The sequence below is a fragment of the Doryrhamphus excisus genome, linkage group LG4, assembly GCF_037039965.1.
Source record: "Doryrhamphus excisus strain RoL-2023G ecotype Guam linkage group LG4, RoL_Dexc_Guam_v1.1, whole genome shotgun sequence".
Lineage (NCBI taxonomy): Eukaryota > Metazoa > Chordata > Actinopteri > Syngnathiformes > Syngnathidae > Doryrhamphus > Doryrhamphus excisus.
In genome coordinates this window covers 3,877,648-3,899,584 of record NC_136360.1, presented here as the reverse complement: position 1 = coordinate 3,899,584, position 21,937 = coordinate 3,877,648, and the positions used below count along the sequence as shown (strand labels likewise).

Here is a 21,937-nt window from a genome sequence, read left to right as displayed (position 1 = left end):
TGTCCTCGTTTTAATGTTGTCTTGCAACATAATGCAATTAATGAATATTTTTCAAAATATTAATTGTTCAGTGTGTTGTAAATTCTTCTAAATATTAATACATATTAATAATAATTTAAATAAATAAATAATCTAAATATATTAATTAATATATTAATTATGCAATTAATATTATGTTCAAAATACAAATTTAGATTTTTCAATTTTTTTCAAAATATTAATATTATTATGTATAATATGCAATAATATTATATATTATTTATTTATAATAATAATATTAAAATTGTTCAGTGTGTTGTAAAAAAATGCAACAAAATTGCAAACACAACACTTGGTTGTTTTCGCTCCCATCTTTCATGAGCTGAACACAAACACCTTTTCTATGTACACAAAAGGCCGACTTTTCTCAAATATTGTTTATAAAACTGTTGAAATCTGTTAGTGATATTGCATCCTTTTGACAGGTGTGGGGTATTAAGATGCTGATTAGATGGCCAGCTATTGCACAAGTATACCTTATGCTGGCCACAATAAAAGGCCACTCCAAAATGTGCAGGTTTACTGCATAACTTCATATATCTTCACTTAAAATATCATAAGAGAAACAGAGAAGAGTTCTTCATAAAAGGGACTGTTTACATTTTCCAAACAAATTTATTAAGAACATAACTGAAACAATGCATACTTGTCATGTAAAAAAAAACAAAAACAACACAATAAAAAAAAAGACCAAACAACATGTAGATAAATAACATATCAGCTGAGGAACGCAATCATGAAGATACAAATCAATCAGGCATTTAATTGACCGTTTTCCCTCTTGTGTTTAAACAATAACACTTGTTGTCTAATAATCCATACTCCATACCCAGCAAATGAAATTAGAGATGTTAATGAGAAGCATTTAATGTGTTGACAAGCGTATTGTAAAGACTGCACACAATCACTTCATTGGTATTTTACAAAGATCCACACTGACAACTTGAAATCCATTTCAATTGATTTCTTGAGACTTTTTTTTCCCAGTTTGTGCAAAGCATACAATATTTACAAAACAACAGGAACAAAGAATGTCTTACTGACTTGTATTGACTGGTACAGTAGTGGGCCACTTGGTCCTGTCAGGTCAATGATTTTGTCATATGAAAAACTCCTTTTGGTTAGCATTACCTTCACTCTGGTCGTTAGGCTCATGACTTAAGTGGACATCAGTGACGTCGGGCTGTGCTGCTTTTAAGTCTGGGTTTCGATACGTCTCACGTCTGCTGCAGGTGATTCTGGTGATGGCAGCCAACACAGATATAGCGACGAAAACCACCAGTGCTATGACCCCTAAAAATACAAGCATGAAGTAAATATACAATTAGTAGCCTCACAAGCATCCTCCAGCCAGATTATTATCAAGAGATGTTAAATCTCACCTATTAAAGCTCTTAAAGGGGACCTGTTATACTTTTTTCAACTTTTCTGACCAATAAATGTAGTTAGAATGTTGTATTCTCGTATTAAACGATGCCAAAGTTTCACATAATGAGGTTTGTGCATTTGGAAGTGAGCCCTGAATGAAGTTTGTCATGGTTTAAAAGAAAGTGTAGTAAAACTGCCCCTTTGTGATGTCACAGAGGGACTGACTTCCTTATATGGGCATGTCTGTAAGCAGATAAGCGCTCTGGCCTGCCCCAAGCTCTGCTTCCCCAACCTTTCTCTAAGCTCCTATTCCCACTACATTAGAAAGCGGGGTTCATTCATAGTTAGGAAGCACATTGGGTGTGTGACCAATCACAGTGGAGTGGGCGTCTCCAGAGGCGGGCCATAGCTGTAATAAATTAAAACAAACCGTTTTGGCGGGAAGAACAAATCCAAGGAAATACAAATAACTATGTCCTAACATCCTAATGTCCTAGCGCTTTATTTTGCGTAAGTCATGTAGGAAAAGTGCTTGCATACAAGGAACGGGGTTGCTAATAGCTGTTTTCCACCACAATTAGCGACCACATTAGACATCAATCAACGCTAAAAGGCTAAAGCTACTTACCATTGAGAGACGGCTTGAAATAACCTCGTTTATTGAGAAACTTCAGACTGTCCAGTCTCTACTTTTGGATCAGATTCAGAGTCCAACACATAAGGCTGTATGTTAAAATGCGACATTTTAAAAACATACATCTGCGTTTACTATTAGCTCCTATACCGTTCACAGCTAGCGGCACAAACCAGAAGTCCTTCTAAGCACTTGTGGTGTGCTTGGAGGCGAGCCATGGGTGGAATACATTAAAACACACAGCTTTCGCAGGAACCACAAAATTCGAAATACAGCTGAATAGGTGCAGATTCTGGAGGAACTAGAAAGCTTTGTGTGTTGGTTATGGTGTGGAGCTGCTCTATAGGAGTCCACAATTCAATACAAAGGTTCAGTGGTGACCATTGAAATGGTGTGTGGGGTGGGGTGGGGGGGTGGGGGTGATCATTAATCTTGCGAGTTGAGAGCAATGAAAGATGTGGTTTAAATGTATTCAATTCAACATTTCATGTTAAATTTACTTTGTGTTACCGCTCAGGAGTGGCTTGAGGCGTTCTGTGACACGAAGACTCGAGAGGTGTTATTTTAATACGCCAGAAAAACTCCCGCTCCCATTTATTGCCATTAACTTTTTATCCTGTCCTGTCCCAATCATGTGATTAATAGTAAAGCTGACCTCCCTATGGGATTTGTGAAAAAATGCCAGGCTGTACTGTATATCTCATCTCAATTGTTGAAAGTTGTGATCTTTGTGTCTTGGTTGAATACCTCCAATTAGGGCAGAGTCACTCCTCATGGTATTGACTAAAGGTTGGCCTGGATCCAGTGAGGCAGGTGGGTCTGGAGACAGTTTAAACAGGAAGATAAAGCAATAAAAAAGTTAAATACTCAAATAAAATATGGTTTACTGTAAACAATTATGTTACTATGTATTCTGCAGTGAGAAACTCAAAGTGCAAGATTGTTCATTGTCTTAAAAAAGTGTGCAAAAAAATTAGGGCTGTCAATCGATTAAAATATTTGATTGCGATTAATCGCTTAAAAACAACAACCCATAATTAATCACCTTTAATCGCAGATGGAAATAAGTTTTTATCTGTAATAAATAGTAGTAATAAAAAGGGGAAATAAACGATTCAATGTGCACCTACAATGATAATTACATCAAATTTTAAAAATATGTATTATATTTTAAAAATACAGTCAGCAAGCATATTTTTGTATTACTATTTTTCTTTATTATTAGCATATTAGCTCTTAAACTCGCCCACAAAAGTTCAGCAAATACAAAATGTGAGCAAGTGAGACCTCCCACACTAACATGTTTTTGTTTATTTGTGTGAGCTCAAAAAAAGATTTGTTTATTGATGATACTGGTTTTAAATTCTAAATATTTGTTAGTGAAAAGGCTATTTAGGAACATTCAGAAAAATACTATTTCTCCATTTTCCATAAATATTTCTTCCAGCTTGTGGCAACAGAGTTATTGTGCTTCAATCAAACTACGGTGGGGGCCGAGGGTCAAACAGGAGGAATGCATGTTAATCGCACATCAAAAAATTTTCCGCTGTTAAACGGAGCGCTAAAAAATATCCAATTCTGAAGTGGCTGTCTTCGGAATGGCTTTTTCCAAGATAACAAAGCTAACAAAGATATTTGTAATGTTATCCCTGCCTCCAGATAAAAAAACATTTTAGAAATGTTTAAATTAAATGCAATAAAGAAATAAGAACAGATCAGCAATGAAGCTCTCACTGTTTGGCATCTTAGTAGGTCACACCCAAAGTGTACGGCAGGCTCCATGGAAAAAAAGACGATGGTCAAACAATCACTTTGCGCTGCAATCAATACATCAACTCAATAAAAAACAGAGCTGAGAAAGCAAATTGCACTAGTAAAGAAGACCCTGATGCTTCCTTGTATCTATAAAGATGAGAAAAATTGCAACCCATTGCAAATTGCAAAATGTGGATGGTTTATGGGAAACTTTGTAGTAGCTTTTCCACACGATCTGTGCAATTGTAAAGATCAAAAATGAGCACCCAGTGGTGTCATATTATAGCTATTATATTGTTTTATCCCCCCTAACATGTCCATTGTGTTGATTGATATGATTGTAAAGCTTCACAGTACTGTCACACCCAAAATAATAGGAAACTCAGATATGCGACATACTAGATACATTTTCACTACAGGAAAGAAAAATTAAACATCAACATAAAATATATTAGGAGCATGCCATACATTAACTGTACCTGATAAAGAATGTGTTGCTTCTGATGATTGTGGATTAGCAGAGAAAGGAGAGCCACAGCTGGACTGTGTCAGTGGACCAGTGACAGTTACACGGCTGTCAGGGTGGAGAAGAGCTGCTTTTAGAGGACTGATGGAGTTAAAGTCAACTGCTGACAGACAACCGGTGAAGCCAAGGGAGGCCAGCCTTGCCAGCTCTATGTCAGCCACGTCAGCCTCTAAAGACACGGACGCACAGATAAACACACACAGGGAGATAGGAGATTTATCTATACTGACACTCAGTTACATGTTTCGTTTTTTACGTATCATGTTGCTGAAGACGGGTCAATCAATGCCGGACCTGTCAATCCTCCCCTTTTCAACAGGAAACTACTGTATTTTGCCCTCCTGTGTTTATTTTCCGTATTTAAACCTTAAAAAAAACATGTGTGCAGTTTTGCCAGAGCAGCATAGACCAGCACTTTCAATGTTAGTGCAGACCTGCCAACATGTACACATTTATAGTACTCAACATAGACTTTGACTCTTGAATACTCTTGAATGCTATACAATTTGTTGGATTTTCCTGGTTTCAGTTTCAAGTTCAGTCTGTAAATCAATTATTATTATTAATTATATGTTTCTAGTATTTCGAGCACCATCCCCCCAGAGCACTCTGAGGCTCTAGGGCACTGAAAAACACCAGCAGAACCCCCTTCCACCCTACCTCACAGATTTTCCACTTTGTTGGGGAATATGTGTGTGTGTGTGTGTGGGGGGGGGGTAATAATAATGCAATAATAATAATAATAATAATAATAATGCAATTAATGCAAATGCTGTCTGTATAGTTATTGCAATGACGTTTTTTTTAAAGTGTTTTTGCAAATTATATGCTCTGTATCTTCATAACAGCATTGTTGGAACCCCAACACATTAGCAGTGATGTAACTTTTTCAACTTTTATCAAATGTATGAGATATATTTTCAGTTCAGTTAAGTGTTAGGTGCATTTCCAGTTATTTATGATTAAGTAAATAAAACCTGTGTGTCAATTCCCAATTCCTTTCCTAATTAGCACTGACGGAAGTGACAGTATATCAAATGTCTCTTTAACCATCTGACATTGATATGACTGTTTGAATCCTTCGACATATAAATGGAAGGCTGGGTAAAAAAATGAAAAAAATGGTAAAATGACCTGGGTAAAAAAAAAATAAATCTAAAATAGCACATGCTGGTTGTTTTCCTAAAACACCACAAACAACTAAATTTTACCAACCTGTTAATGTAATTATTTTTTATAGGAATAAATGTATGCTAATTAAATAAACAGACCAAATGAGAGAAGGGAGAGCAGTTAAATAAATAATTTTGCTGGTGCCCCACAAAGAGACTGGTGTGGAAAATTGTTGAAATGCCAGTAAAAAAAAATGTTCAGGGAAGCTGTCAAGAGCCTACAGCTATATAAAAGAGCAGTAGGAATTTCTGGCAAATACTGGATGTGAAATGCACATGATACCATGCTGTGGTTTGTTCTTACAAAAACAGTCAAGTCTTGAAAAACATTATATCAAAAATCCAGTCTCATATATGTACATGGAAAAATAAAGATCACATCAAGTAAGCATGAGGTATCAGAGATTGGCCGATCCTGACATATAAAACCAATCTCATCCACTGATCTTATCTACCTCTGCAAAGTTTCAAAACCACCACACAGAATATGCAGCATTTGGAGCTAGCAATCTTATACCACAGTTATAAAAATTATAAATCTGTATTGGCCAAAATCAATATCAGCGGTCAGGCTTTTTAAAAGCTCAGTGATCGGTGATGGGCCAGAAAATTGTAATCGACTTGTAATTATAATTGCACTCCTCACTTACAGTACCTCACTCTTCAGTCCTTGATGCTCTGACTGCAACCTAGAAGTTGTTATCACACCGCCATACTACTGAGAACCTAACCACCGAGGTTTACAGTAACATAGACAAAAGGGCGGTATCTCTGTAACTGGACTATAATCAAGAGCTCGAATCAAATCAAGCAATTTGAATTAAATCAGTTTTGATTATTTTAAAGCACTTACCAGTGCCAGTGTACTTGACTTCAGCAGTTTGCCACTCCAGCCTAATCGGGCTCAAACACCTCCACATACACAATTATCCTCTGCCTGCCATGCATAAATAGCCCAGCAATTTACTCTGCCTCTGCCAGACTGTCCTTTGCACAATGCAAGACCTTCCAGCTACTGTATATGTTACAGTCCAGTCGCTGACTGCTGTGTTGGACAAGCCTGCTTCCTCTCTTCCCCAGGAACACGAACAAGTCTTGGTTCTAATGAATTATAATCAATTGGAAAGGACAATTAATTTTTGCCCTCAGATTGTATAATAAAAAAAACAAATCACTGAAAAGTGACAACACATGTTTATTCCCCTATGTAGACATAACACACAGTCTTGGAAATCTGACTGATGCTGAACGGTGCCACCTGGCATCGCGATTCAGTTCGACCCCCTACATCAGCAAAGGCTTATAGGTCGTTATGTTGAAAAGCAGGGTGCTGACTCCAATCTTCAAAGTAATTTGCTCTTTTCAATCATTCCTCATTACCATACAAAGTGAAGGACCTTTTCTAAGGTTATTATGGCAATGGCAGATTGACGCCCCCTGGTAGGCAGACATGAAGGATAAAGACACTGAAGCTCAACACTGAGATAACAGACAAAAGGTCACATACATACAGTTAAGTATAATGTTTCAACTTCTACATTAGTGAAAAAAAAAAAAAAACAGAAATGCTACCATTACCATTTTCATGTCTGTCACCCTAGTGTCATGAAAATGCTTTTAATGTATATAAAGGCATTATGAAAAGGGGGTGGCCACAATGATTTCTTTAATTTCTTATGTCACTTTCAAAGCAAAGTGCTCTCTGTGTGGGCATTTTGAATGTCAAAAGCGCCACAGCTGTGAATACAAAAGCCAGTGACAGTTTCTGGCATGTGCATTATGTACCAGCGCACAGGGCCGCACTGATGAAGGGACACATGGCGCCTTCGCCAGAAAAGTGTATTTGTGCCTTGTCAATCAGTGTTGGCATATTGTTGATCCGTGTAGAATATTAGCACAAAGTGGGTCTCGAACACAGCACCATTGAAGCTTGAACCACCACTGACAATAACAAGTAGCAAACCACATCAAAAAAACAACAACATGCAAAACATCTAAGACTTGTTGGTTGAATGAAAATTCACAAAAAGCACCTCACCAAGTACTCTTCCTAAATGAATCCATTTGACGCTGTTGAATTCTTCATCCGTTATCAAGATGAAGCTCTCTCTGGCATTCTTGTCAATCTGGAAGATGGTAATGGTTTTATTTCATTTGAACATGCATCAGATTACAATTGAATGCATCACATAATCAGTTCACAGTTCCACATGTCCAAAAGGAGTAGGTAGAAGCAAAGCTTATTAAATCCTACCCCTCCATCTGGTACTTTTACAATCAGTAACTGTTACATTTGTTCACTTCCTGCTTTCATAATATAGTTTAAGTTTTTTTTTTTTTTTTTTACATTTTTTAATTTTTTGTGCCGTACCGAAGTACGAGGTGATATGACCATCCAATGACATAATGGGTACCATAGTAAGTGTCAATATAGTGATATATATAGCACATCATGACTGGTTCAAGACTCTTCATCCTTGTATTTAGCAAACATCAACTGCTTGTATTGTTTCTTGAATTGGCTCATCGTTGTGCATTGTTTGATTTCCTTACTCAATCCATTCCATAGCTTGATTCCACATACTGAAATGCTATGGCTTTTTAACGTAGTCCTAGCATATAAGTGTTTCTTCCTTGAGATCATATTTCTCCTTGGATGACATTTTTGATGATCCGTCATTAAAGAACTTTGACATATTGTATTTTCCTAAAAATCCCCTGGTTCGAAAGAAAAATACTTAATATCGACATAAACGGGTTGTTGTTTCAAATGTTTCTAGGAACCAAAGCGAGCACTAGTACCTGAAAAGAGACATATTCTGCTCGCCTCTTAATGGTCACCGTGTGCAGGCGTCCGTCAGCCAAGTTCATGACGCTGCTTCCAAACACTTCTGCATCTCTGCCGCTGTGCAACTTGTACCTCAACTCCAGTTCACCTAATACAACAATCACGTAACGTAGAAGGATCTTAGTCAACAATACAAACTCACACAGAAGAAACTGGATCTAGTATACATGCACAACAATGGGACTATTTTACTTTTGAAGCCTTACGTAAAAATGTAGTATAAAATATAGTAAGATGGGGCGGCACGGCGGGCGAGTGGTTAGCACGCAGACCTCACAGCTAGGAGACGAGGGTTCAATTCCACCCTCGGCCATCTCTGTGTGGAGTTTGCATGTTCTCCCCGTGCATGCGTGGGTTTTCCTCCCACATTCCAAAAACATGCTAGGTTAATTGGTGACTCCAAATTGTCCATAGGTATGAATGTGAGTGTGAATGGTTGTTTGTCTATATGTGCCCTGTGATTGGCTAACTCAGTTCAGGATGTGGCTGTGGGGACATATTACACTTATAGACCTGAACACGGAGCACAAAGCTGTTATTCAAAGAGTTTGGAGTGCATCTTTATGGACTTTTGTCCATTCATATAAAAGAATATTCATGAGAGAAGAGGTCACTGATGTTGGATGATCTCTGTTCAAGTTTCTTTATACAAGTATTTAATAATGCTGATGTCAGGCTCGTCCATTTTGCACTGGGGGACAATCATGCTGAAAAAAGGAGATAGATACTTCTCCAAACTCCAAAGTTCAAAGCATAGCATTGTTTGTAAAACAACATTAAATTTGGTGAGAACAAATGAGTCTTGCCCTTTCCCACACCCAATGATTTGATTAAGAAGTGTATTTTGTACCCTTATACTGCACCCTTACCGTGTTTGTTGATGAGTAGGGCGAAGTATTCTCTGTATAATGAGTCGACATAGAGCAGCAGAGCAGGAGTCTGTCTGGTCCTGAATTTTAGGGTGACATTTTCTCCTCTTAACGTCATATCAGAGATGATAGATGAAGCCAAGGCGCTATTGTTTGGGCTCAGCTCATAGGGCTCCTTGAGGGTATATCTTATGGATGTTGTTGACTTAAAGGTGGCTGAAATCTCTGAAATAGATAAGTAGAAGATCAGTCTCCCGTATACTATTAAGTTGTCAGACAGTTGTAGCTACGGTTCAAGGATTCTATAATCAAATGAATGAATTGCTTTAATTGTTTCTCAGGGAGATTACTGACAGCAAAGGTACTTAAACACATTATGTTAAAGTAACAAATGTCAGTCATTATGATGCCTCATGCTTTATTGTCAACTTAATTGATGCTCAACGTGTGTCAGAAAAGTTCCAGGACATGATTGATGCGAGGGGCATAGTCCAGTGCGGGTTCTTGCGACAAGGCCAGACAATCAACCAACACATCTACAAATAGATCCTGCACTGTTCGCTTCATCCAGTCCACGACTGGACAACTCTTGGCTGCCTCACCATGACAACACGCCTGCTTACAATGCCCTGAGTATCCGGCACTTCCTGGCTGAGAAGCACATCGCCGTACTGAATCAACCTCCTGACTCTCTACTGTGATGTTGTTCGTCTTTCTCAAGCTCAAGGGAACCCATTTTGAAGATGTGGACCACATCAAGATGGCGGTGACAATAGTGCTGCAGCGGATCGCAGCGGAATTCTCCCAGGAGTGCATGAAGACTTGGTAGAGGATGTGCCTTAGATTCCAGGGGAATTACTTTGAAGGGAAAAAACTATAGTCCTGGATCTTTTCGGACACACTTCATAAATAACTCAACAGAGAGAAAGTCATTATTTAGTTATTAAACATGACATTTGTAACATTACTCATTAAATAAAAATATATAATACACAACCAATGGAGCGCTTCTACAAGTCTTCTTTTTGACATTACATTGACTTTCAACCATTGTTAAAAAGGCAATGTATGCACAAGTGTACGTTAATGTAATCCTTCTGCTTAACCTTCTCAACAGAGTGTTCATTATGGGGTGTTGGAAGTGAACAGCAAAGAACGGCAGGGTCAGTCGAATATCTGCTGACCTTTAATAATAATGTTTGGTGCTGCTTTAACCTAATTTTTTTGTCAGACAAAAATGAACATATATGACGGTTTCTGGAATTTTTTCCCCAGGTACACGGCTGAGAAAAAAATCAACATGAAAACATCCCAAAGACAAACATGTGACAATTACAGTTGTAAACGTATCTCCAAATGTAAACAAACTGATAAGGGATACTTTAGAGCAGGGGTGAGCAAACTACGGCCCGGGGGCCACATTTGGCCCGCCAAGTGTTTGAATATGGCCCGCCTGTTCTTTCCAAAGTATTTAATTAAAACTTAACTTAACATACAACCTACCATCATGGCTTTAGCCAACCTTCTGATTGTTTACGTGGCTGTTTTATCAATTTTGTTATTTTTAATGTGGGCTGCTGTTTACAAAGTGCTCCTGAAAAAAGGTACACATATAGCAGATTGAATGACACTTTTACAGATACAATAATTCTAGGTGGACTGACCGCGAGTCAAAACATTTCCCCACCCCTGTTCTAGAGCTACAATAAATTTGTGCTTAAACATTAACTAATATGATGAGCCAGCAGGAATTGTCAGGTGCACATCTGAATATCCGTACCTTCATGGCAGAAAGCTCCAGTGTAGGATGACTGACTACAGTCACAGGAGAAACCACTGCGTCTCTCCACACAACGACCCTGGTTTTGACAAAGAAACTCATAACTGCTGCAGTGGCCTGGGCATCCGGGTTGGACCCCAGGAGTGATCCTTGCCCTCTCCTCCAGGTCGAGAGTGACGCCATTTAGCTGCAGAGAGCGGATACAACCCAGAAAGCCCTTTTGTCGGGATGCTGTACCTCCTAAAAAAAAGGAAATAAAGGAAAAAGGGATAACTCTTGTATCTATTCCTTTAATTATTTCTTTGAAGCTGTCGGTCTTATCAGAAGTACAGATTATGTGTTATAATTCTTACTGTTAAGATTTCCCATAATACATCCTTTTCACAGAGCGAGCCTTTTCTCTCATTAACAAACAATTGTACAACCTCACATTTAACAAGCCAGCATTATTGCAACAAAACAACCAATATTAATTAATCTTAATAGTATAAAAGGGTGAATATCTGTTAAATACACCTTATTTAGCACTATGCCTGCCCATCAAGCATGCAAAACACACAATGAATATAATAACCAACTACAATGGCAATCAGTAAAGTGGAAAGCTCATCATGTTCATAGTTGTTGCAAAACAAGGGCCTGTAATAACCAACTGTCAGGTTCAGGCATGGAGTCCGTAACCGTTATATTTCTTTCAAAAGGAAGCTGAGAAGCTGAGTTAGAAAGCCAATGGTGCCAAATTTTAATCCACATTCAAGTTTTGACTCATCCGGTCAAGACAGACATGGCAAATAAAGCGCTGAAAGGATAACCTCCTTGGCAGAGGTAACAAATCGCCACATGCATCTCACCAATGAACAGCTGGCTGTTTAGCTGCAAATGAATTTGGCCATCAGACGGCGCCTCCTGCGTGGCTGCAGGGAAGTCATCAACATGGAGCGATGCCTCCTTTACGTTTCGTTCTGCTCGGACACTGTGCCAGCGGTTGTTATTGAGAGGGACACTTGTTTTCACTCTGACCTCCAGTGGTCCATTGCCCACATCAAAGGAGAAGAGGACTTCAGATGGGGCTGCAGAGTTATGTAGTCAGATTGGGTGGAAAAATAAAGATGATCACATTACTAACAGATATCGTGTGATTAAATATAACAACAAATTAACAAATTATAGTTTGAGCTCAAAGGTTAGATTGAACACAATAGTGTACATTTGTGAGTAGACCTCTCACATTTCATCAACCATTTTATTGCACGTTCTCTCCATTCTTGTGTATGTTTTCTCCAGGTACTCCCACATCCTGAAACCAGGCATTTTGGAGACTCTAAATTACATTTACTATATTTTCCAGACTCTAAGTCACAAATTTCTTTCAGTGATGCGGAATGAGATCGGGAGCTTGGTGAACTAGCTTACCAATAACCAGTGTTACGTTAACATACTGAACACCTGTTTAGTATGTTGTTGTGTGGGCTATTTTGTGGTTGAATAATTTGCCTATGCCGATTAAATATCGGTTCTTGGTCTTCATTCATTCATTCATTTCCTACCGCTTATCCTCATGAAGGTTGCAGGGCTGCTGGAGCCTATCCCAGCTGTCCTCGAGCGAGAGGCAGGGTACACCCTGGACTGGTCGCCAGCCAATCACAGGGCACATATTTACCTAGCATGTTTTTGGAATGTGGGAGGAAACCGGAGTACCCAGAGAACATGCAAACTCCACACAGAGATGGCCGAGGGTGGAATTGAACTCGGGTCTCCTAGCTCTGAGGCCTGCATGCTATCCACTTGGTCCACTGTGCAGCCTTCTTGGTTTTCAATTTTGTGAAATAAATTTCTAAATAAATGTCACATAGTCTAGTACTACATGACTTTTTTTCCTTTCCATGGTTCATTTTACGACTGATGCAACAGATACTCTGGAGCAATTTATACTCTATTTATACTACGTATATATACTATATTTTATATAAAATATGGCAATTCTCAAACACCAAATGGATTAATACTGAATGGGTTGAACACAGATACATAACACAGCATGAAGATAACGCTCCCTCTAAGGATGTGTTCTCGCCACATAGCAGACCACAAGTTTTGCAATAAGATCTATAATATTTAGAGAATGCATCCACAAATTTGTATGTACTTCATTAAAATATTTTGGATGGCCCACAAATGTGTTGAAATATTATTTTATTGTTTTTCTGTTTTGTCTGTCATCTGTTTTCAATCATTGTTTCAAATCAAAAAAAAAACAACATTTGGCATCCCATCATCACGGGTGTGAAGTGACTTTTCCCCATCTGTTGACAGGACCAGCTGTAAGAGGATTCTAGCAGACTGCAGCTCCAGGCGGTAATCTGTGCCAGTGCAGGCCACTTTCCATTCTGACAACATAGGTATGTGACATCAATCATGTCAATTACCTTCTCCAGTACAGCTGTGCATGCTTGGCTGGGTGGTAGATGCACCCATCATGAACCTCAAATGCTCAGTTTGGACTCAGTTTGGGGATGTCTGCTTTTACATTGTAAAATGTCCTTTTTTAAAAAGTCATAGAAATAAATGACAACTTATATAAGATTCATGTACAAATAGTATTAGTATTTAATCCTTTCCAGCATTTGGTATTAATTTCCTATTCACAGTCAACTAAATAACAGATGCATGGGCACCACCAATAGCAGTGCAAAGGGCCTTTGGTGTATGCTTATTTTCATTATTCTCCCGATGTAATCACATTTTTGAGGGCTTTAATTGTGCCAAAATTTGGCACAGGAAAAAGTTTATATTATAAGGGTCCCAAACACAAACCCCCAAAATCCAAAACATTAGCTCCTTTTCAAAAACATTAGATTTTAGTATGATGTAGGATTGTATTTCAACAAAATAGTCTAAGACCAAATGAAAATCACTGATCCTAGACAGGTGGGCTAGGTTATATCCTGAAGGATTTTAAGCTGTTTCTAAGTTGTGGGCGGGGCATGGAAACAAACTTTATGATCAATCAGATAATTCAACACTAAACTATAAACATTAATAACTCCCAAAGGCGGACTTATTCATCATAATTGGTACATATGATGATGAACACCTTGGTCACTTCCTGAATTTGCCTCAGTGCCACCCAGTGGAAACAGGAAATGGAATGGGTACCCCGGATGTGACGTCAATCCTGAGTTGCATGGGGATGCGAGGGCCCAGTCACACTGCTTGCAGCTTTATTATTAATTATTATTATAGTTGGCTGCACGGTGGTCGATTGGTTAGCGCGCAGGGCTCACAGCTAGGAGACCGGAGTTCAATTCCACCCTCTGCCATTTCTGTGTGGAGTTTGCAGGTTCTCCCTGTGCATGCGTTGGTGTTATTATAGTCTTTAAAAATGTTTGTATTATTTTTAAAAATGAGAATTACTTTTAACATCCAAAGCTGCACTTGATTTGAAATTATCAGTGTGAATATGCTGACATATTAGCATTCTGACAGTGGGAGCAAAACAGCTTATTGTGATAGAGTGGCTGTCAGGGAAACTGGGAGATTGTTGATTTGATGTCAAGCTCCTCCAGTCTGCAAGCATCCTTGAGCACGATCTGGCCAAACCCCATTTGCTGTAGATGCTGCTTTACATGTACTATGTGAATAGGCTGTGCCAATATCCCTTCCTTGCCGGTTCAAGCAACCTGCAGGTAATTTAAGTTTGCATTTCAATGTGTATTTCACTCCAGAACGGCACAATGCATTCATGTAACAATGTGACCCGTCATAAAAAAAAAAGGTTAACCAAATCAATCCACATCAATCGAGAAACAACCAGACTGCAAGCATCCATATGTAGAGATTTAGTCAGCAGAGTGGCGACCTTTGTTTGAAAACAACACACCCCCGCTCATAGATGATGCCGACAATGGAAAGAAAGTATAATGTTGTGGGAATTTGAAACCAATCGATGAACATGAAGGCCCAGGGGAAAGTGTTGTGTGGTCTGAATAAAGTAAACAGCAGTAATAGCAGTAATATTGATATTGAACCACTTAACCAACTGCTAAATGTGCAAAGCCAAGTAAGACAAAGGCACGTCGGTAAAAACTAGAAAAAAAAACTTTCCCTTTCAAATCTGAACCTAAAAGAGTCAAATGTTATATGTTAAATTTCTTATATTCAAATATTTAAAAATGTATATGGTGTCTAAATATAAAAAAATGAGCATATATTCAATAAAAAGAAATATTCAAGCTATTCAAATATTAGAGAGCTCACTTACAGCTGAGTTCAATACGGATAAAATCTTTGATGCCCAGATTTTCCAAGAAGACCCCAGAGGAGGATGATGTTTTAAAGAGGAAGAAGATGTCCGCATTCAGCTCTCCATGAAAGGTGGGGAAGTGAAGGTAAGATGTTTCTTTATCAAACAGTGCAGCGTTCCAGAAACTTTCTGAAATACAAAAGGGCACGATGAGTACATTTCATCACAGGAACTATTTGGTATTATATAATCATGTGCGAGCACATTAAAGTCAACTACACCGCTTAGCATAGCTTTGTAAATAGTCGTTAATGTTATGTGCTTCAAGTTGTTTAGCATTCCACGTCGTTGGGGTTAGTGTTCTGTGTAGTGATCTCCTCTGCCATTTTGTTTGGAACTAAGTTCAGTTTGAACTATAGCCTGCCCAAATCTTCTTGTGTGACGCAAGATGGTAACAATATGGTTTAGTATACAATGATACAAGTACAAGTACACATTCTTGAAACGATGTAAATAAAAAGAACCTACTATCTCCATGACAACGTAAAGGTCCAACTTTGTAGGCTGATTCTGAACCTGGCTCTGAGCTGCTGAGGACAAGAGACTGGAGTGGTAGAGTCTCCTTAAGAGTGAGGAGACCTGACTCCTTAGTCCTGGGTGGGAGGTGAAAAGAGAAGCAAAAGAATGGCCACAATAAGAAAATAATTATTCCTATTAATTTATTCGGGGGCGGCACGGCGGACGAGTGGTTAGTGCGTAGACCTCACAGCCAGGAGACCAGTGTTCAATTCCACCCTCGGCCATCTCTGTGTGGAGTTTGCATGTTCTCCCCGTGCATGCGTGGGTTTTCTCCGGGTACTCCGGTTTCCTCCCATATTCCAAAAACATGCTAGGTTAATTGGTTACTCCAAATTGTCCATAGGTATGAATGTGAGTGTGAATGGTTGTTTGTCTATATATGCCCTGTGATTGGCTGGCCTCTTGTCTGAAGACAGCTGGGATAGGCTCCAGCACCCCCGCGACCCTTGTGAGGATAAGCGGTAGAAAATGAATGAATGAAACAATAATATCACAGAGATGACCGAGGGTGGGATTGAACTTGGGTCTCCTAACTGTGAGGTCTGCGTGCTAACCACTCAACCCCCATGCAGCCCTTGTTATTGTTTGTGTTCCTGATACATATTGCTTTAGCTTATTTTGTGCACCTTTTACATTTTATTTTAATATACTTTTTATCCTTTTTTCTCTGGTGCAAATATGTTTATATATACACATACTATGCAATGCACCGCACAAGAACCAGACCAATATTGGGTTGGTTCTGTGCCTTGCTCAAGGGTATCTCGACTTTGTTGTGGAATCAGTCTCAGATCTCTCTAACAACCATTTGCAATTTCCAAATGTCTTTTCCAAGGTGGGATTTGTACCCCCAGCTATCCATTCTGAAGCCAAGTTCTGACAGACTGAGTCACTCCCAACCCCATAATTCTGTTCATCATGTGTTTAATCATTTTCCTTTCAAGGTCCAGCTCACGCCATCATTGCTTAGAGGGGACCTATTATAGAAAACTGACCCATTCACTATATGTCCAGTTGTGAATGATTTAGGCCATATTGTCGTGTAGGAGTATTTTAAATAATACTGCCACCACACTAAGTTACTTTACACCGGGCTTGGCAGCTACCTGGGTGAAAAACTGACAGGGACGACTGGACTATGCACATCCACTATCACGTCAAAGCCAAAAACTGAGAAGAGCTGCCATGTTTTTGTATGCACCGATTGTCACACATCATTACATAAGCTCCCAGCCACTGAGGACCTTACTGATTCACGACATCCCAGTTTCTGTCAGCAAATGTGTAACGTCTGTGCCAACCACTTCACGTCTGACTGCTTTAGCAACCTTTGTGAATATAACGCTGGACTTGCAATAAGACTGTTGGATTGGTACCAACGCTCTGTGGTGTTGATGGGATGGGGGAACTGCAAGTATTTGTATCCATGACTCTCAAACTTTCACTTGCTGTGGTTTGGAAAAATATATGATGATACCATTGCTTTCTCCAGCAGCCATGTTGATCCCAGGATTCGTGCTCATTAGTCATCAGTAGATGGGGACGGGGGGCTACAGGGGTGTCAAACTGGTGCCATGAAGGGCCAAGACACTGCAGGTTTTCAGTCCAACGAGTTTCTCCAGGGTGATTTTAATTGATGAGCTCCTTCCCTCAAATTGAAGGAGGGGTTGATCATTAAAATCTGCTTTAGTGACCGGCAGGAAGGAAAACCTGCAGTGTCTCGGTCCTCCGTGGTACGAGTGGGACACATGTACAGAACATTTCCACAACACCAGCTAACCTGAACATGGCTATTTAAAGGCTGGTACCGTGTTATCATATTATACATAGTCATATTATTATCATATTAGAACACATTAATATACAATTCTTGAATTGTTTTGACACCAGGGGACTGTATACATACAATACCATTGCTCGTTGTCGGCATCGCAGTTGCACTGGAGATTCAGACAATTATTGTGCGGACTGCAAGAACACAGCCCATTGCCTGGCAGAGCTCCATTCCAGTGTGTTTGGACCTGTTCGAGATCTTGACCTCCAAGCCACCAGCTTAGCGGTGCACTGTCTGAAACATACACACCCTTATGACAAGGCATTTTACATGGACACAGATTTATTTCACTTATTTCCTATGACACCCAATACAACGACATACTGCAAACATTAGTACTGTAATGTATACTATATATCACTATGTTATGCAGGGCTACCTATTGTAATGTGCATAGCATTAATGTCATAACAGACATTGCTAGAGACTCACTTAACTTAATATATCATCACCAATTTGCCTGACTTTCATTTCTACAATAAATTGGCGCATTATAACTAACGTTACACCAGTGATTACCAGTGCCAGCAAAGTTGCTACTCCTTTGAAATGTAACGAGCGTAAATAGAGATTAAGGGTGCAGACATGTCCAAACATCTACTGTATGTGTTTTGATCTGACAAATCTTAAGTAACTTTGACAAAATGTAGAATTACTAATGTAGAATTAGGCTTGGACATTAACATGCTGGCAGCTGTTCAACTCCAATGCAGCAACCAGCCATACGTTATTAGCTGGGAACACTAAATTAGGTTAGATTACAAGGTTTATAGTGTGCGCAAAGCTTAATCTACAGTTCCTAATACACTTCCTTATTAGGTGTATTATCATTCATGGTAGCGGTGCCATAATTCACTCTCTGATTGGCTTCTGTTGGACCTGCTTTTTCTAAACAAGACATATCGGCAAGTTTTAATATCAAGCCATGAGTGAAAATATGAACTTTTGACAATTTTACCTGGTTTGTTGTGAAGGTGGGACTTCCTACAATGGTAATACAGTTCCTGCTCACAATGCTCTGACTGGCTGAGGATCACGGCTAAATCTTCCTCTTCTGAAGCATAGTGGAAATTAACTTCATGATGTCTTCTCTCGGGGGATGAATGCAGAGCCGTCAACTCTGTATTATTGTGGTCAATCACAATCCATGCCCTGTCTTAAGTGATTTTCAATGGAGTAAGCAGAGCAGAGGTGGTAATTCCTTTATAGTACACAATACTGTGAAACCACAGCAAATTGCACTTTAATTAGTTTTAATTAAATTCTATGTGTGTGTGCATGTTACCTGTCATGTTACAATATATGAGCTGAGGTTTGATTGGTCCACTGCCATCCACATCCACATAATAATGTCCTGATGCGGTGCCTTTGTGTTTGTATGCCTCACATGACTGTTCATATCTTGCTGTAGTGAAACAAAACACAAAAATAATTTTAAGCATCTGCTACTATCTTACAAGGTGGTGACACTGAATAATAACTTACATACAATTATTTGTTCTTGGAATAATAATGGCCCCACAAGACTTAGTATGTGCATGCATATTTTATAATTCTCCTTCATCAGACTATACCATTCTTCTGAGTATAGGTTGATAAAGGACTCATTTCAACGTTTCAAAATATTCTCAATTATAACCCATTTAAATGTGTGTAAACATGTGGTAAGAAAATAGCACATATATTTCCACATTCAGCTTTAAGAGTGCATGGAACAAAATTCTCTGTAAAATTTATAATTGAATACATTCTTCTAATCATCGAATACGTACTAAATGATCACATGTCAAATGACGCTAATGGCGAGGGCAGACCTAATCCGCAACCCTTTGTTAACTTATGCTGCACCCTCCAGCTCTCAGATATCCAATGTAGCAGTTCATACTCATTCAGTACAGATATCAGCATGCAAAGTTGTTTGTAGTACAAAACAGTGGACACATATTGTTTTTCATCTTTTTTAAACTTTTCATAATGCTTCCCCTGACTGCACATCGCTGGCAACAGGTTACATATCACATTCTACTTTTACTTCCATGTCAGGGGTCGCCACAGCAAGTCAAAAGCAGTAATGATTAAGATTCAGATTCAGAATGATCCAAATTCCTGGACAACACACACACACCAGTGACAGTCTTTGCATATTCAACTAGAGAAGAAAAGGTTGAACTGAACTCAATTGCACTAAAGCTAAGTTAATACTAATTACATGCATGCCTAATGGTCAGTGGTTGATGTTAAGATGTGCATTTTGTTTACGGTGCACCTAATTTGCAGATTGCCCTGCCCTAATTCCAATGTTGTTTGATAAATCTTATCAAAACAGGAAGTTTCCCAGCCCCTGACTTAGCATAAAGCAAAATACTTTTCTTTTGGTCAATGATTAAATATGAACCATTTAGTGTCTGTCGGGAAAACTCACATCAGACTTCTATTCTGCTGTCAACTAGCTTGTCCAGTATTAGTAATGAGTGATTTTGGGGCTTTGGCCACCAGAAACGTTCAAAGAATGATTGTAATAAACTGTAATAAATTAACAAAATTAAATAAACATATATCATGTAATTTTAAATGGTCTGTATTCATAAAAAGTACTTGTTTTTATTCTTGATTACTGATTTGCAGCCTATAATCATTACATTGGTCTATCTGAGCTTCAATGATGTGATACCAAAATGACACATATGTACACTATATTGTCTAGTGATAATTGAAAACACTATCATCTTGTGCTTAAATGTTCATTAGCACATGCAAGCCACTTACAGCTATGGCAGGTAGCCCCTCTGTAGCCAGTGTTGGAGCATTCACAATGGAAGGTACTCCACGACTGAGTGCATTTTCCTCCATGTTCACAGTGACTGGGGGAGCACCTGAGAGGCAAACAGTGGAGACAGAAGTTGGTCAAATGTTCTCTAAAAAGCAGTGGTGTGCAGTCAGAGCCAGCAAATCCTTCTCTGCTGGTCCTGCTAAATTTAAATTGTTGTATTTGTTCCATTAAATTATATTAATGTATTTCCAACAGTTCTGATTAGTTGAGCAGAGCAAAACTGTTTTGCATAATAAATTAGGCCCACAATGGCTGACTGAGGAAACATTTCTGGTAAGTTCACATACTAAGTGAACAACTCCAAACTGATGTTTGGAGTTGTCTGAACCTTTAATCACAGAGCCATTCAATTTATGCTCATCAAATGTGGCTGAGCGACATGGTTACAAGCACCGGTGTACAAGTGAAAATCTTTCACTACCTCCATTAGCAGTAATGTAAGTCAGGCGCAATGGTGACTATGTATCTGAAGGGGATTTATATTGGTTAAAAAAATGTAGTCGCAGCAATCTCACAGTGCCCTGGGCTATCTTACTTAACGTGCAGGAGTTCCCTTCTCTCTAAACGCCTCTATGGCGTATCGCTAGCGAGGCTGTTGCTCAATATGGGAAATCCCGCTGTGGTCCATATATACTATAATTTATATACTGGTTTTTGATACTTGCTCTCACAATGTCTGGTATTTCATCGGCCCACTCAAGGCCCAGGTATCAAATGTACTGCCTGCCACTGCTAAAAGGTTTTCAAGGATTTTTGTTAAAAAGCATCTGTTTCTGAACTCTTCTGAAGGAAAAAGGTGAATAAAAGTATCTTGAAACATAAAAAAGGTATTTATTTTTCAAGTTGAGCACAGGTACAGTGCTTTGCTCTACTCAGATATCGAACTAGAAATCTCCTTTCATCATTCAACTTCCACAGCAAAGGCGCCCACTTGCAACAAAGAGCGTCTACAGTAAATGTGGTCTGAATAATGGCTCTCACAATTTAAGTCAAACTCTTTATTTTTTGTATATGTGGCATGTACGAAACAAATGGAGCTTTGGCTATTCAGCTGAGAGGTTGCATATTGTGTTCCTGACAGCATAATTTATATTGTTATGTCATGTTATGTTATTTTTGATCCATTTATTCATTCATTTTCTACCGCTTATCCTCATTAGGGTCACAGGGGTATGCTGGAGCCTATCCCAGCTGTCTTCGGGCGAGAGGCAGGGTACACCCTGGACTGGTCGCCAGCCAATCACACGCACATATAGACAAACAACCATTCACACTCACATTCACACTCATTGTTGCAGTTGATTGTGTTACAGATTCAGCACCATGGAGAGTGTCATAGCCTGGTGCCTAGTATTTTTTGAACTGGTAGCCAAAACTTGGCTATCTGCTTATCCTCACAAGGGTCGTGGGGGTGCTGGGCACACCCTGGACTGTTTGCCAGCCAATCACAGGGCACACAT

General features: G+C 39.0%; 1 protein-coding gene across 3 annotated transcripts in view; it reads right to left on the bottom strand.

Moving 5' to 3' along the window:
* Positions 1–547: 547 nt before the first annotated feature.
* LOC131129359 (contactin-associated protein-like 4) overlaps positions 548–21,937 on the bottom strand; it is a 61,176-nt gene continuing 39,786 nt past the window's right edge. For all 3 annotated transcript variants that reach the window (XM_058072831.2, XM_078790005.1, XM_058072832.2), the window contains 14 exons: positions 20,414–20,520; positions 18,933–19,052; positions 18,606–18,803; positions 17,725–17,881; positions 15,763–15,887; positions 15,253–15,423; positions 11,843–12,061; positions 10,992–11,231; positions 9,212–9,436; positions 8,297–8,430; positions 7,533–7,620; positions 4,276–4,491; positions 2,789–2,860; positions 548–1,332 (listed from right to left, as the gene is read on the bottom strand). In XM_058072831.2, the coding sequence (XP_057928814.2) occupies positions 1,139–1,332; positions 2,789–2,860; positions 4,276–4,491; positions 7,533–7,620; positions 8,297–8,430; positions 9,212–9,436; positions 10,992–11,231; positions 11,843–12,061; positions 15,253–15,423; positions 15,763–15,887; positions 17,725–17,881; positions 18,606–18,803; positions 18,933–19,052; positions 20,414–20,520 (2,266 nt within the window). In that variant the 3' untranslated portion in view covers positions 548–1,138. The remainder of the gene's footprint in view (positions 1,333–2,788; positions 2,861–4,275; positions 4,492–7,532; positions 7,621–8,296; positions 8,431–9,211; positions 9,437–10,991; positions 11,232–11,842; positions 12,062–15,252; positions 15,424–15,762; positions 15,888–17,724; positions 17,882–18,605; positions 18,804–18,932; positions 19,053–20,413; positions 20,521–21,937) is intronic.